We start from the raw sequence: 17,452 nt of genomic DNA on the forward strand, positions 1-17,452 counted from the left end.
AGTAATAGAATACACTCTAAGGCACTCTAGTTCACAACACCATGTACAGATTTGTTCAGCTCATCTGAAACTCCAATTTCATTGATCATAAAATGGCCTGGGTTGAAAAGGACCTCAAAGATCATCTAGTTTCAACCCCCCTGTCATAGGCAGGGTCGCCAACCACCAGACCAGGCTGCCCAGAGAAAGTGCGGATGCTCCATCCCTGGAGGAGCCAAGGTCAGGCTGGATAGAGCCCTGGGCAGCCTGATCTGCAAACAGATCAGGGTAGGAGGGTTAGAACTCAATGGCTTTAAACTTTCCTTCCAACCCAAGCCATTCTGTGATTCTAGAAGAACTGATTTATATCAGACAACTCTGGAAAATCATTTGACTTGTCACAGATTTGTGGTACAGTCTTGACTAGACAGAAACTCTCTTCTCGAGGGGGGTACATACAAAGGTATAAATAAAGGGGGAAAATATAAAACTATACTGACATTTAAACAATCCACCAGGATAAAGAGAGCTTGTTAATACCTCACATTCTTTACTGATCTGTTCCCCTCATATTTTTCCTCATATTCTATACCAATTATATTACCAGCAGTTAGCAAGAAAGCACATCAATAACCGTGGGCATTCTAGTATTACCATTCAATTGTTCTCTCAGATTAAGTATTATGAAAAGAAGAAAATAAGAAAAAATTAATAAAATTAAGAATTAAGAAAATAATCCATCTTTCTGAAAAATCATCAGTATTTCCTCGTGCCAAAAATAAAGCCAAAATCCATAGAGAGGGGAAAACAAGGAAGTATTGAAACTGTTTTTTCACTTACGTAGAATTTCCATTGTAACCACAGAGCAGGATGTCAGAAGATCCCTTCATTCTGGCACAGATATCTAATAAACAGTAATAATAATAAAAAGGAATCTTTAACTCAGAAGTTGTTGCCTTAAACTTCTCCAGGTTCAAGTGGCTGTTCACATACTCAGTTCCTAACCACACACAGTAAGCCATACATTGCTGCACTATAAATGATGGCCTAATATACGAATTCTCAGTGAAAACCTTATTAGGGCTGTTTCTCTGCAGATCCATCCCTAGATATGGAAGTTTTTTTTTTTGTTTGTTTGTTTTTAATTTATTTAAGATTTTATTCATTTTTGTAAATATAGGAATACCTAAAAGAGGTAGTCAAAATCCGTGAACAACACAGTCTGTGTTAAAATAAATTCAATTTGAGCACAGTTCCCTTAAAAATTGGATAAATAGGTAAAGAAGGTAGTTTATGGGAACTGCTGAATCACAGCCTGAGCCTCTGATTGACCACCTGATGCAAGCAATGAGTCAGCCAGGTGAAGGCAATTCTCCTGTGCCACCTGAAGGGGTGGAGCCTGGCTGCACCTCTCCTAGACTCCATTTAAGAGTTGACTACCAGTGGGGAAGGATCTTTTTTGGAGAACGCTCCTCCTGGAGTTTTCTCAGTGAGCCCAAGCTTTCCATCCATTCTTCTTTACAATGACTAAAACCTAACATTCTTGTATATTTCTTAATTATAACGTGTCTATTCCTTGATTATACAGGTGCTTACAGAAAATGTAGCCTGTGCTATCACATAGACTGCTAATCTTTCCTTAAATACTAGACTCATTAATGTCACGTTTCTCTGTCCGAGAGATTTCATATCACTACTTTTGCAAAGAGCTTCTCATAGGAAACACAACTGTTTTGTATCATTTGTGTTAAAAACAACTTTTTGAAACTTCCTTCACATGTAGGAAGATACACAGATGACATAAAAGGAGACAATAATAAAATTTACCTGTTTCACTTGCGTTATATATCTTGGCATCCTTACAAAATATGTCATTGTATGTAGTATTTGTGAGGACACATTTGTTTTTTAAATTGCCCATAAAAAGCTGCAGGCCTATTAGAGCAAATATGCTCAAGCAAAAAACAGTCAAGATCAACACATCAGTAAGTTTCTTAACAGATTCGATAAGTGAATTCACGATGACTTTCAGACCTAGAAAAACAAGATTCAATGATACGCATCATGAGAAGAAGAATGCAACATTGCTGTATGATAGCATACAACAGTTTTGAGTATATTAAAAACAAATCAGTGTAAATGATCTTGCAGCTTCAGAGTGTTAAGTTAAATATGATGAGCAATGTATTTTTTTACTTAAATTTCCTGATCATTATTAAAACTGATTTTGCTAGCTTGAATATTAAAGCTTAAGGTGTCATCTAGCTTAAGATGCTGGCTAAACAACCTCTTATGAAATAACATTCTTAAATATTGTGAAGCCAACATTCTTGTAAAATAATTACAGCAGCATAAGCTAATGAAGTGTAACATAAACCAGGAATATGCTATTATAGCAATTACTATGTTAAGAGAAGAAATTGGATAGGGAGCACTGTTCAGAAAAGACATAAGTAAATAACAGTGAGCATTAATGATGGTATAGAAAGAGGAGAAATAGTAAAATCTGCCTGGGGCAAAATCGTTTTGAGTAGGGATGATAAAACATTCTGTTAGCATACTGCTGAATGTTACTACATACTGCAAAACAGTCACACCTTGGGACCACGTTAACTGACACAAAGTGACCAGACAACACAACCCTGGAGCTGTTCAAGAAATGTTTAGATGTTGTACTGAGGGTGACAGACGGGCAGTTGGACTGGATGATTTTAGAGGTCTTTTTCAGCCCTGGTTATTCTATGATCCTATGAAAAGGTGAGGAATTAATCTCTGTTGAAGTAAGGAGGTGATTAGTCATACATGTTGTTCCTTACCTGGTATTACTGAAATAGCCTTCAAAGTCCTCAGTACTCTGAATGTCCGAAGAGCTGAAATATTGCCTGATGTTGTACAGATACTAACATACCTATAAAATTAAACATCATGTAACTGAATGACAAAGATCCATCTTTGCAGAGAGTATGAACACAGAGAATACAGTAATTAATACAATAAAGACAAGAAGAAGGCAAATATATCCTGAAATAGAAGCCTGAAGTTTGGAATCTAAATTCATTTTTAGGAATAATTATAAAATATTGAGCCTTTTGAACAGTGCCACTCAAAAGAAACACAACAGGATTTTCTTCCTATGGATTTGGATGCTGAAGTCTTTAAATGTTTATCCCCCAAAAATGTCAATAAATATAAAACCTTCAATTACATAATCACATCGTTTCAAAATGACTGACTCAGAAGGCTAAAGTAAGTATATGCTGAAACAACCTATTAAACTGAACACAGATATTGCAACTATCTCATAAAACTACATTATATATAGTTTATAGAAAGGGAATTGAGCAAAATTAGCTTTAAAATATGTTAATTCTGTACTGCTTGTAACTTTTGCCAGTCAATTAAAAACTTGAATATAGAAACCATTTTCCATTTAATTTTTTCAGCAATTTGGAAATGATAGAAAATGAGGACTGTAAGAGCTTCATATTCTATGCAACACTTTATCTGGCTAGCTCATACTTTGTAAGACGTCCTTCATTTGAGAATGGATATTGTGACCCTTTTTTAAATGAGACCATACTGGTAACAGAATTCCTTAAAACATGAAGTCTCAATAACAGTATCTGAGAAACACCGGTTGGAAAGGACCTCTGGGGATGATTTAGGCAACTACTCACTCAAAGCATGACTTTTAACAGTAACAGATCAGAACACCACAGCTTTGCCTGGCCTGTAAGATTAAAGTACCTAAAGTAATAACTGTACTGTTAATTTCCATATACTATAGATAATATGTAGAAAAGTGCTTATAACTGCTTGAATGCAAATGAATCAGGAGTATGTGTAGCAAAGCAAGACTGCAAAACGTAATTATGCATACAGCTGGTGGACTACTTGATAGCTACTGATTGTGTACATGTCTTCAGTCTAAAATCCTTAGAGGTTTGTAGATTGTACGTGATGACATCTGAGTACATAACTTGTTACTCTTGAGGGAAAACTAGTCATGCATATGGCAATTGTAAGCTGTCTTTGTTACAGAGCCCATTAGATTCTGTAAGTTTCAAGACCCTGGGACCAGTAAGCAAGATAAACAGGAGGATGAATTCCTGGACTTTGAGACAACAGACCCAGTTTGTTCAGAGATTTGCTTGGCAGGAACTCAGGAGAAATTGTCTCATAGGGAAAAGTAACCCCTAGAACAGAAGGTTTGATCTTTAAGGGTATTTTCTTCAAAGCACAAGAATCACGTGCTCCGCTCTGCACAGTAAAGCAAGTGCAGCAGAATATCCCCTTATCTCAACAGGGAAGTCTTGACTAAGGTATTCTAAAAGGATGTGTAGGAAAGATGAAGGAAAAAGACAAAATTCAGCTGAATTTGGAGTTGTCCAGTTCCTGGAAGCTTACCAAGAAATAATGAGAGATGGCAGAGTTAAGTTACTACACAAGACATTCCAATTAGGTAAATGGGTGAAATAAATCAAAATGCAGTTGGGATGGGTTGCTTGGGGAGATTTACTGAATCTCCACCCTCAGAGAAACTCAGTACTCGAGCAACAAGATCCCAAACAACTCAACTTAAATCAACTCCACTTTTGAACCACATGATTTCTAAAAGTCCCTTTCAATCAACATTCTCTAATAAATTAAAAACAAACAAACAACCGGAGCATATTCAGCAAGGCTAAATGGCAGGGAAAATTTTGAAAGCTCAGACTTGGCTTTGAGGTATCTGTTCACTGCTACCAGACTATCTTGCTTTCAAGATAAATGTTCTGCATCTGAGATGCAAATTCTGACTTCTTTTCTTCCTCATTTCTTGTCCACATAGCTAACTGCTTTTACTATGAGCTTAAGTAAGATCACAGCAGAGATCCATCTGGCCACTTATCCCATATTTAAGAATGGCCCATGACAAAGGCTTACAGAAGAGTTTTGAATCGAGGCCAAGATTTCCTTCTTCCAGAAAATTTGTAGCTCAGGGATTTCCTGAAGATGACAACCTACTTCTGTGTTAAATAAAACCTAAATGTGATCTCCTCCAGCATTCTATCCAGAAACATTCCAAACACAAGAAATCCAATACCTCCTATGGTAATGCACCTACGCTTGCTGTGAGAAGCTAAACCCTTCATTTTCATTCTGCCATCTGAAAACCAGTTGGTGCCTTTACCTCATCTGTGGTTTTATAAAAAGTATTTATTCTCTTTCTGGTTCTGTCCTAGAGATTTCCACCATGTTCCCACTGTGTGGTTTTTTTTTTCTTTTTCATGAGTTCTACACTACCTAGATTCTCCTTACATGGAACACAAGACGTACATTTACTCATCCTTCTCTGTATCTTTTTTGTTGCCTTTTGAAGGCTGCAGGTGCAAAACTACGTACAATCCTGAAAAAATATAAAGATTTCTGTATGTAAATAACTTTGCATTCCACTTTGTTGTATCTCATCCTCAATATCTTCATATTCTATTTTATTCTCTGGCCATAAGTGCACATGAAGTAGTGTTTTCACCAGATCATTTATTTAAACTCCAAATGTTCTTCCCAACTAACGAAATCTATTTCAGAGCTCCTAGCTGCATATGTAAAGTGAGGTCTGTTTTTCCTTGAGCAATGCTTTACATTACTTAGATATCATCTGTTACTTATCAGCATGTCATTCAACACCTTGTAATGTCTTTTGAATCCTTCTCAAATGAGCTTCATCTGATCCAGAGAAGAACAAATTAGACAACATAAGGCATGCTTGGTTTTGGCTGTCTATGCAGAGAACTCTTAAAAGAAAGATAAGAATGCACTAAGTTGAGAAAATAGGTCTATTAAATGTGATAATGCATTGAGACACAAAGCAAATTAAAGGGAGCTCAAAAAAATGAGTTTTTACATTTAGGTCTTGTTTTAAAGACTACTAAAGTCTCCCATTTTTCTCTCACTGGGCAGCAGATACACAGGGGGTGACTGAAACAGAGCAATTTTTAAGCCATAGAATGTCAACTACTACAAAGAACTTTGGAACATAAAATAGCATATCATGTGTACATTTGTCCCCTTGAGTGTGACAGAAAAATTGAGCTTTACTTACGTCACCACAAGAACAGCAAAATCCAGAACATTCCATGGATCTCGAAGAAAGGTAAATTCATTCCAAACCAATCCTCTTGCTAATACTTTTATCAGTATTTCACCAGTGTATATGGCAGTGAAGAGGTGTCTGAGAAGGAAAACATGTATTAAAGATACAGAAATAAAAACATGAATGAGATTGAAATGCATTCAGGGACATTCTACCTTTTCTGTGATTTAACTACAGGATGGAATCAAAAGCAGAACCAACAGGATAGATTACTTTCATGAGTATAAAAAGATGTATCCCTGAGTTTCAGAGCAATTTCCATGTAGATCTGTGATTACAAATGTTCATCTAAGTATACCATACTATTTCCACAGGAAGAGTAGCTCATATGCTCTTATGAAAAATAATGAAAGTCCATATATACGTTCTAAAGCAGGGCAGAAAATACCATGGCTTTACATTTTGGCAGAACTGTAGCAACAAAAGGCATTTTTTTCTGCAAACCTTGGAAAGATTGCATGTTTCATAAATGTATTCTAGCAAAAATTCTGTACCCAAAATAAGGTCTATATAAACTAAGCAATCATTATCACGGTCCTTACCCCAAAATATGAGCAATTAAAAATATGGAACCTCTGATGCCACAGGCACATTTTCAAGTTTTAATTCTGGAATAGTCATTCAAGTTAAAGTGGATAAAGGGCACAATTGCCAAAGGTAAGATGACAGTCTAAATAGATGGCTTCCTACTGTGAGCAGCTGAACAGGGGGCATCTCGGAAACTCCCAAAGGAGGGCAACAAACATGGTAAAAGAGCTAGAAAGCAGGTCCTGTGAGGAGAGACTGACAACACTCAGCTTGTCTATTTTATCCAGTTCTATCTCATCCTATCCTATAGGATATATAGATATATATGGGATATAGAACTTAAAGAACTTAAAGCTGTACAACTTCTCTAAAAGGCTGAAGCCTCCAAAGGAAAGATGGGCCAACCTTCTACATTACACAAGATGGCAGAAGTAGCCAATATGAAGTGCACATGCGTATGCCTCTAAGAAAAAAGGCTGAAGCTCCACAAAGACCAACTATAAAACAGTAATCTCAAATCTTCCTCAGCAGCCTGTCTGAGGGTTTTTGAACACCAGAATTAGCACACCACATTATTTACTCTTCTTCAGTCTCGTGTGTTAGTTTCTTTAGAGTGAAGAAAAGGCAACTGAGATACTTACTCACTTCCATTGAACTCTGATGCAAGCTTATCTACAGCCATGGAGGCACAGTTGAGTATCACAGTCAGTGTAATGAAGCCAACAAATAATGTGAATAATAAGCTAAGGAAAAAGCGCTGTATTATAAAACAGTGAAGTTCAGGAAAGTTGCTTTTAGCAATGGCATGACTATGCACAGAAAGTCAGCCACACTGAGGGATCTATTCCCACAAATGAACAAGTCTAAAGGAAAACAAATATCTGGCAGAACGAACAGAAACGACTCAGCCTGCAGCTCTGCACCTGCAAGCCTTTATATTTTAACTTCCTTCAAACCATACCTTTTTCCAAATACAGGAGAAGTTGTGCTCAGAGCTGTATAAACTTGAGCCCAAAATATCCTTTTTAGGGAAACACTGGACTCTTTCAGCAAAGCATTGCTGTAATTGCCATTCTTCATGTTTTAATTATGAGGAAGTCCCTGGTTTGTTTTTAACTAAAATTTTAAACTTGTCACTATACTGGAGATTCACAAAGAGTTCTAGCTTCTAAATGTTGTTTCATAACAGCATCTTCAAATCTAACTCTTCAAATAAGAGTTTTTTTAGCACTAAAATGCAGTATTTGTAAATATTGCATCTTGTAAATAGTTTTGCTCTCAGCATGAAAGCCACAATTTGATTAATATGAAGAAAACCACATAAATGTGCACCATACATTCTAAAATTAAAACGACAGAACTCAAGCAAAGGATATGAATGGATCAGAATTTTAATTGCTGCTTTTCTGATTGGATTAAAAGGACCAAGTATACACAGGGCAGGTGTGGCAGTAAACCGGAAAATAGTCCGTCTTTTATTGATCACCATGAAAGTCTATAAAAAAAAAGAAAAATCATGAAATATTTTAAAGAAATAAAATGATCAAGCAGCCGTGTACATTACCTCCTAGTTACCATAAGGTCCGTTGCAGCTCAGTACTATAGGCAGATGAAGTAAGAACTGTCTAATCAAAAACAGCTAACTAACATTGATGTAGATGCCTTTGGAGCAATCAGACTTATTTTCTTTCCATCAATCATTCTGTTTGCTTTGAGAAAAAAAGTCTCTGCAAGGCCCTTTTCATCAATAATTACAAAGCCTGCTTCATGTTCTCTGATTAAATGACCACATTCCAGTGAGTTGCTGGTCTATTTTACAGACAGCGACATCAGACTGAGTGGAACATTCTGCTCTTCAGGTATAATAATAAGGAATCATACAACAGACATTTAATTTGGAAGAGAATCCTACAGCATCTAATTCACATACTGCTGTAGGCAACAAAGAAAAACATTTTGCAGTGGCATGGAGTATACGCAATCTCAATACTGTACAATTAAGAAAGCTAACGAGACATTACAAAGTAACAGAAAATTGATGTTGCCTAAAGCAAATTAATCTTTTTGCTATACAGAGTACTGGAAACATTTCAAATATGCCTCACCTAGTTTGTGTATTTGCAATTATGCAAAAGCATTTGCAATAAGTCAAGGTTACCCACTGTTTGACAGGCACTGAGTTCAGCCTCACATACTTCATAGAAACTCTTCTGAGTAACAAAGCATCAGTTATCTCAGAACCTATTTTTGATCCAAATCTATCCAGTGTATTCTGTTCTCATAATCAATTCTGATTACTGACTGGGCCTTAAAAATACCTTGTAGTATTACACAGTATGGGACATAGGTTAGCATGGCTAATACCAGTAATGTTCTAAAACAAAATCTATCTACAGATCTGTCTGCAATCCAAAAGCAGCAACTTCTGAATACAACCTTCATTATCTCTTAGGAGTATGGCAGATTAAATTAAAGAAAAAAACAAAAGTTTATTTATTTATTTATTAATTTTAACCCTGTGATCACTGTAGTATGGATCCAAATCTTCCAGGGGTTCCCCAATAAGCTCCACAGGAACGTCACCATAGAGAGACGGCAGTTTTTTACAGGTTTTCAGATCAAGCTGAGGAGTCACTTTATCCTCTTCAACTTCTTGGTCAGTAGTTTCCTGCTTAAGTTTGGCTTGCTTCTCTTTTTTCTCAGCAATTTTTTTCTCAATTGCTGCCAAGGACTCGGGAGTGAACCGTTGAAAGCTGATAGTTTCCAGTGGCCAAAACAAGGGATCCATTTTCCTTCTGTTTGTTTTCAGTGCTAGAAATAGCTTAAAAGAGAAAGCTCTTGATAAGTAGAAATTAATAGGAAAAGAAAAAACAAAAACAATAACTAAAACGAAATAGATACATTATTTTTTCCTTCTGTGAAATCCTGCGTGAAAATAAAGAAGGAATTAGAAACACATTCAATTAGAAAAAAGGGTAATGTAAAACAAAACCCATTCCTTCCTCTTTTTCATCTAGGATGTGTCAAAATCACATCTCTATCAGAACTTTGACAACTGCTGAATTGTATCTCTGAAACAACTCACAGTATTAGCAACCTCACACTTTAATTTCTGCACTTCTTGCTAACAGTAGTTGCATATCTACCACCCCTCCTGATCCCGTAGGTACACAAAATATTAATTGGAAGAGGCTCATCAGATCCATGCCCTGCTCAAACCAAGGCCAACACTGACTTTATCACAGTGGAGCTTTGTACAGTTGAGGTCTGAGTATGTCCTAGGAGATATTCACAGCTCATAGTAAAAACCCAACAAGAAATAGGTTTAACCTTAAAGGTCTTGAGCTCAGAATCTCCTCTGATTCTGCTGTAGCTCAGGCTTTACAATTTATGGTGAGAGAACACTTGCACTGTCTATTCATCAGCATTAAAAAAAAAATAACCAACCTGTACAACAAACTTTTAAAAACCTTCAAGCTCAAAAAGAAGATGAAGAGTCTGTAAAACAACCAAGTTGCAAACATGCCTCCAGATTTCTGCTGAGCTTTCTCCTGGAATTACTCATTTACCTTCAAAAGGTAAATAGGTCAAAAGGACCCATCAAAAGTGTACAAAAGGCAGAATGCATCACACCACGAAATGCACAATGCTGCTTGATATTGTTTTTCACTAACACTTTGCTGACAGTGAGTCTTGCATACTCTCACACCACACTTAGTAATTAAGAGTCATTTGATACAGTCAGGTACATTAGATAGAGTTATCAAAATAATAATAATTACAGTAGCATCAGTGATGGAACTGGGATAGCCTCTATGCTGGAAAGCTGCCCTGCTCTGCATGCCAGGGATCTGCATTTCTTCAGAACAAGGCTCGCTAGGAGATGACGTGACCACTGATCAACACTAATGAAACTCCATACAGACTGCTACACAGAACTTAAACAACCTAAAGATAATCATAAAATACTACTTTCCAAGAGCTTCACAGCTGTCTCAATGTTTTGGGGGTGTGCAGTAGTATCTGGAGGTCTTGTTTATGTTTATTTGCTTGGTAACTACTTTTTTTCCCCACATCCTAGAAGAAAAACATTGGATTGCTTTGAACTACCGTGATTTTGATTCAAATCACTGACTTGTTTATTCATGCTGACAGGCTGTAGGTGTGATTGAAAACACAATTCAGCCTCTCATAACAGCCTAGCAAAAGGTGTACATGAAGAAGTAACTTCATCTTCTCACATACTCAGAAACCCTGCTTTTATTCTGGGGTTTAACAGAGTTCCAAATTCACTGTTATTTCTTACGGTTGCCAGCAATTTACACGACTGCAGTTCTCATCCACAAAAGGTGAAGAAGATTGAGAATCATTAAAGGATGACTTACCCTTTCAGACTCACAACAGAACCAACTACGCCCCCCTATTACACACCTTTGGTCAGCAACAGAGCTTTAAAGCACTCTGCATTCTCACTGCCTGAAGTCCAGCTGCACTATCTTACTTTCGTGAGCTCAGCTGTGGCCCATGACAGGGAATCTGTATGCTCTTGTAACTAGAGCCTGCTCCTTTCAATGCACAGGTGTATTTATTTGAAAAGAATATGCCAATGGCTGGCATACTGTGCAACATGAACGACTGTGTAATAATTTCATTTTGGTTTTCAGATTTTTTTCCTCCTCCGGGACTTTAAAAGCAAGATGAGATCTGACCAGGCACCGCAATTCCGAGATCAAAATGTACCATTGTAACAAACTGAAAGTGTATAATCAAACAACTGTTACTGTGCAAAACCACAGGCCCATTTCAATCAACAAACAAAGAGAAAAATCAATATGTTCTTTTCTTCAATTTGTAATAATTCTAAGAAAATTAATTTTATCTTCCAAGAGATTTCAAGGATAACAGAGCAACTGACCTTTTAGATAACTGCACTGACTGTCATAAGTGAAGCAAAGGAAAATTTTTCAGCTAATATGAAGCTGGATTTAACACTACAGCTTTGGGAACTGAAGGCTGGACCTGCCAAAAGCAGTGATCAAGAGGAAATAAAAAAACCACACATCTTCTTCAGCAGAAGAACTACAAGTTGTAAGCAGATAAACAAGTGGACAAACATTAATGGACAATGTGAGACCTATATTAGCACTGTATTCACATGGAACAACAGAAATGCTGCCCTTCCATCATCTGCCAAGCATTTGTGTTGCCCTCAGAAATAATGCCAGCCTTTGCATTGGACATTAAAGTCTCTCACAATTCTGAGAGGGAGGCAACAGAAAATGTGCTCCCAGAAGTAATTACAAAGCAATGGTGGATGGGATTCCTTCTAGAACCTCAGAGAATAGACCAGAGAGTGTAAACTCAAATCAGTGGGGAGAAATCCTAACCACACATTAACCAGAACACGCTGCTAAAGGTAAATACAATGCTAGAATGAAGTCTATTGATTTTCAGTGCAAAGTATTTATGAAATTTCCATTGAAACTAACCCCAGAATTGCAAATCCTATGTTACATTTTGGTATCTCTGGCCCAAAAGAGATTGGTCCACAAGTAACAGTTATAAATGCACTTCAGTTACTGAAGGATAATAGCCTAAGGGTCAGGAACTCAAAAACATTTAATTGAATTCACATTTTTTTTCCTAATTAACTTCAAAAGTACTTATTTTTCTCATCTTGAGAGAAGGAACTGAATTGATTGTAAATAAACTAATCATGGTTTTAGGTAAGCCTAAGTAGCTTAATGCTGACTTTGATGACTATGAAACTTAACAGAGTCTTTTTATGCCAAAAGAAAAACCCAAGGAATTCCAGATATACTGATGAAATATATTGCAAAGTATTAGGAACAGATGAAAAAGTAATCAAAGAAAGCAAACATATGTGTGCTACTGTACTCTAATTATTTATTAAAACAAAAAAGAAAAACCTGAGACAGAAACTTACCTTTCGGGACAATATTTTCTAGAATGGCAAATGAGACCATTAATCCAGACAGAATTCACAAGTGCTCACGGGGGTAATGACTAATCACTGCAGATAAGAACTAATAGATTTAGAGTTTCAGAATGAGACACATACTCAAATTCCATGAAGGGTGTTTTTGATGGAAGGAGCTTTCGAAGTATAGTGGAAAAACTAGTAGGAATATAAATAGAAAATTGCTCTCATTTGGATTTCAACTTATTTCCAGCATGTATAATATTAAATTCTGATTGGCAAATTATTTCTATCTGCTCCTTCACTTGTAATAGCCCACTGAATATTTTCTCTTAGCATCTGGACATGAAAGAATAAAGGACAAATTGTATTATCTTCTAAATCGGTTTTAACATACATTTAGTAGATTCATTCACAGAAAAATAAAGAATAAAAATGTCTCACTCTGATAGGATTTTGTTTGCACAAAATCAAATAACTCCGTGTTTAACATAGGGCAAGTACCTTAAAATGAGTAAATAAAAGAGCATAACGTGTAGCAATACTTACAATGAGACCAATCATCAAAAGGCTGCAACTACTAAAACCCATGCTCCTGCAGAGCCCAATTCTACCTGGACAGACCGGAAAATTGAGCAGAGAGGAACCTGATGAGGTTTAACAAGAGCAACTGTAGAGCCTTGCACCTGGGGAGGAGTAACTGTATGCACCAGTTCATGATAGGGGCTGACCTGCTAGGAAGGAGCTCTGCAAAGAAGGTCCTGGGTGTTCTGGTGGGTAACTGGTTGGCCATAAGCCAGCAGTGTGCCCCTGTGGTCAAGAAGGTCAGTGGGATTCTAGGGTGCATTAAAAAGAGTGTGGTCAGCAACTTGAGGGAGGGATTCTCCTCCCTCTACTCTGCCCTGGTGAGACCATGTCTGCAGTAACGTACTCAGTTCTGGGTTCTCCTGTTCAAAAAAGACAGGGCTCTCATAGAAAGATTCCAATAGTCCAGCAGAGGGTGATAAAGATGATGAGGGGCTTGGAGCATTACCCTCACAAGAAAAGGCTGAGAGACCTGGGTCTGTTCAACCTAGAGAAGATAAGGCTGAGTGGGGATGTCATGAACGTTCATACCTTGTGTGAGGGGCTCAAGTCAATGGGGGCAGTCTCTTTTCATAGCCCAGCAACAGTAGAACAAGAGGCAATGGGCAGAAACTGAAACACAGAAAGTTCCATACTAACACAAGGAAGAACTTCCTTACTGTCAGAGCACTGAACAGCCTGTGCTGAGTTGTGGAGTCTCCTTCTCCGCAGATATTCAGTACCTGCCTGTAAGCCTACCTGTGTGCCCTGCTGTAGGGAACTGCTTAGCAGTAGGGTTGAACTCAGTGGTCTCTAGAGGTCCCTTCCAGCCCCTGTAGTTCTGTCATCTTATGATTCTGTACCTTTTTCAGTGCTCATCAGCAGTATTTTCAAAAGCTTATTTGGGCACATCTGTGCATTTTTCAATAAATCATTTTTCAGTGACAATGTGCAAAATCAAATTTTAATTCCTACACATAGTTCAGATAATGATAATAACAAAACACCCAGAACAAAGTATTTCCAAGTAACTCATAAAGGTGTACTTAACCACACTGAAGTGTGTGCAGCACAGTTTTTGTTGACGTAACTAAAAGGCCCACTTTTTAGGCCAACAAAATCAGCAGCCTTTTTAGTACCTTAACAGTATAAAAATAAAAATGCATATAAACACATAGGCCTGATGTTCAGAAACCCAAAGATGTTAGGTTGGATATTGCTTATAGATAAAGACACCTTCATGGAGATCCTGCCTGTGATCAAGGCATCTCAACTCCCATTAACAGACAGTGGATGTCTATTAAGCACAGTTAATCACAGCTGGAGAGATACTGCAATGATCAAATGGAGACAGCTACTTTAGAATTTCACATTTCAAATGTTGCATTCCATCAGTTCACCATACACAGCAAACACTGATCTAGAAATGCTGAATGTTACAAATACCTTCAAATCCATCATCAATTTTACATGTTGATGCACTAGACATATGTACTGCAATGAATGCCCGTTATTAAAAATAACTACTAATACTCCACAAAAAGCAAAGAAGATTTAGAAGGAATCAAAATACTATTTCATACCTAACTCAAATGCTTTTGAAACAAGGAACTGCAAGGAAAATGAGGAAATGAGAGAGCAGCTCATTACAGCACTATGAGATAGGCTAAGAACTCTCTTTTCTGTGCTGTAAAATCCTTGCAAAAAGCTACTATCATCTACTCAGTTCCAGCTAAACAAAACACATCTGCTCTCAGATTACTATTTTTTTCTGTCTAAACACCAATACTTTGATTATTATCACAAGGTTTAGCAGATTTATTTTATCCTTTTCCAAAAACAAGCTGGGAAACAGAACACATTTTACTGGACTAATATCTGTTTCTAAAATACGTGGTCATTTCCCCCACTTAACACTTTGCTCCTCGTGCTCTGCAATCCGATTTCCCCTACACAAACTTTATGTTATTTTGAGTGAACAGCTGTTTGTTTCCTTGTTTGTTTTGAAACAGGCATAAAAGATATTCACAGTTTCGATATAATGTAATCAAATCTGCTCATCACTTCCAAAATCAGAAACAGATATTGGGTCAGGTTTTGCATTACTTGAATGCCTTGAATAAAATCACACAACAACATTTCAGATTTGTGCAGAAAAAGAAATTGCACTATCTCAAGGTAATTAGAGCTCAGATTAGATAGCATCAAAGCAATTTGAACACTACTGTGCATCAGCCAGTGTAGCAAAGCAAGACAAAAAGCAGCTTGAAAGGAATGAGAATTTCATTAGTGTTTAGTAAAATGTGATAAATGTTAAAAGAATAGCAGTATGTTTGCTGCAAGACAGCAGTTCTACATTACAGATTTTTTTTCTACCTGTAGCTAAAAACAAAACCATATCTAAGACTTAAAATCAGACATGCTCTTATAAATATATGTACATACACACATACATACACTGAGAACCCCACAATACTTTGAACAAACACACACGGATTTAAATTTACAAATTTAGCAATGGAAATTTTGCACAGTACACCAAATATGTAGCAGAAACAAAACACTTACAGTGCCCCCTTAGAAAGAAAAAGCCTCCAGACTGATTTCTTTAAGTTAATCTCAACAAGCTCTTATCTTCTAAGAGAAAGTTTTCATTTTCCCACAACCACCACTCTGCTCTGAAGACCATCCTACCCACTTACCTAGCTCCCACCCAGAAAGTTTTTGTAGTGGGATGCCTGGGGGAGGGACAGAGGGAGGAGCTTTGTTGTTGTTCTGAGGTCTTGTAATCTCATGGGGAGCATTGCAAAAAAAAGCAAAAGCTAGAGGGTGATTCTTTTGAAGAATGATTACATAGATATTACTCGATTGTTTTATTTGCACTTACTAAAAACCTGCAACGTTTCTGTTCAAAAGGAAAATGTTGTTATGCTTTGTATTTCATTCTGAACTTTTAAACAGCCCAACTTCCCAGCACGTGCTGAATATTCGGACAAATTTTGCGCTTCATTAAAAGATAGAATCATAGAATGGTCTGGGTTGAAAAGGACCACAATGCTCATCCAGTTCCAACCCCCTGCTATGTGCAGTGTTGCCAACCACCAGACCAGGCTGCCCAGAGCCACATCCAGCCTGGCCTTGAATGCCTGCAGGGATGGGGCATCCACAACCTGAAATGACACTTAACGCACTGCTGGTTTTCATTCCTAAACATCTACTTTTTATTGCTCTCAGGCTATGATGTGTATCCATTATGTATTAGTAAAGATAAAATCTCAAAGTGAGTATAGAATCACAGAAGCATAGAATGGTTTGGATTGGAAGGCACCTTTAAGATCATCTAGTACCAACCTCCTGCTATAGGCAGGCACACTTCCCTCTAGACCAGGTTGCTCACAGCCCCATTGAGCCTGGCCTTGAATGCTTCCTGAAGCATCCACAAACTCTCTGGGCAATCTGTTCAATGTCTCACCACCACCCTTACGGAAAGAATTTCTTCCTAATATCTAGTCTAAACCTACCCTCTTCTAGTTTAAAGCCATTTCCCCTCATCCTGTCGCTACATGCTCTTATAAAATATAGTTCATATTTTACATGTATAAAATCCAAGCTCAAAATACATTTAATATTACATTATGCTGTTATTTCATCACAACATACAAGCTTTGTCTGAGCAAAATAAAAACCACAATTTTGTATACTGAAATTAATTATATTTTTGAAATGAAATTTATGTACCAAATCTACTAGTAATAGTAACAGGCATACATTTCTGATGAGTCTTATTGCTAATTACAATTATTTCTCTTTCAGCTACATCAGCGGCATTCATTAGTGTCCAAAAATTATTTTACTCTTCAGCAGATAGAGCCTAAATCTTTCATATAGTGATTAAAAGCTGTCATGGGTTTTGTTGGAAGAAGTATAGTGAATAAACTACGTTGTCCTTAAAAGCCAGGCAGCCTTAATGCATGCAAACTGAAAAGCAACAGGGATCAAACGCTGCCCAATAGATGCCATCAGCAAAAGAAACAACGGAGGATGGTTTTAAAGAAATAGCAATGCTAAGTGTGCTGTGATGGAAGTTCAAGTTGTAAGTTATTTTTCCTGAAAGCATTAGTATGTCCTCAAGAGCAGAACTGTAGGTATTGGTAAAACATCATTCCATAAGGGCACTGTGTGAGCTGTGGTCAAAATCAGCCCATTCTGTAATAGTATATCTGCTAGTATCACTAAGAAGAAAAGAAAAGAAAAGAAAAGAAAAGAAAAGAAAAGAAAAGAAAAGAAAAGAAAAGAAAAGAAAA

General features: G+C 37.1%; 1 protein-coding gene across 1 annotated transcript in view; it reads right to left on the reverse strand.

The window, feature by feature from the left end:
• The window catches only part of LOC122159413 (sodium channel protein type 5 subunit alpha-like), a 42,811-nt gene extending 26,923 nt beyond the window's left edge, over positions 1–15,888 (reverse strand). Inside the window, exons 1-8 of the mRNA XM_042816963.1 lie at positions 15,851–15,888; positions 9,159–9,464; positions 8,020–8,138; positions 7,285–7,374; positions 6,065–6,193; positions 2,796–2,887; positions 1,807–2,013; positions 820–883 (exon numbers count right to left, since the gene is read on the reverse strand). Coding sequence (XP_042672897.1) covers positions 820–883; positions 1,807–2,013; positions 2,796–2,887; positions 6,065–6,193; positions 7,285–7,374; positions 8,020–8,138; positions 9,159–9,431 — 974 coding nt within the window. The 5' untranslated portion in view covers positions 9,432–9,464; positions 15,851–15,888. The remainder of the gene's footprint in view (positions 1–819; positions 884–1,806; positions 2,014–2,795; positions 2,888–6,064; positions 6,194–7,284; positions 7,375–8,019; positions 8,139–9,158; positions 9,465–15,850) is intronic.
• Between the last annotated feature and the right edge of the window lie 1,564 nt (positions 15,889–17,452).

This window comes from Centrocercus urophasianus, unplaced genomic scaffold, assembly GCF_019232065.1.
Source record: "Centrocercus urophasianus isolate 14NV4802_14NV808 unplaced genomic scaffold, USGS_Curo_1.0 seq_16, whole genome shotgun sequence".
Taxonomy (NCBI): Eukaryota; Metazoa; Chordata; class Aves; order Galliformes; family Phasianidae; genus Centrocercus; species Centrocercus urophasianus.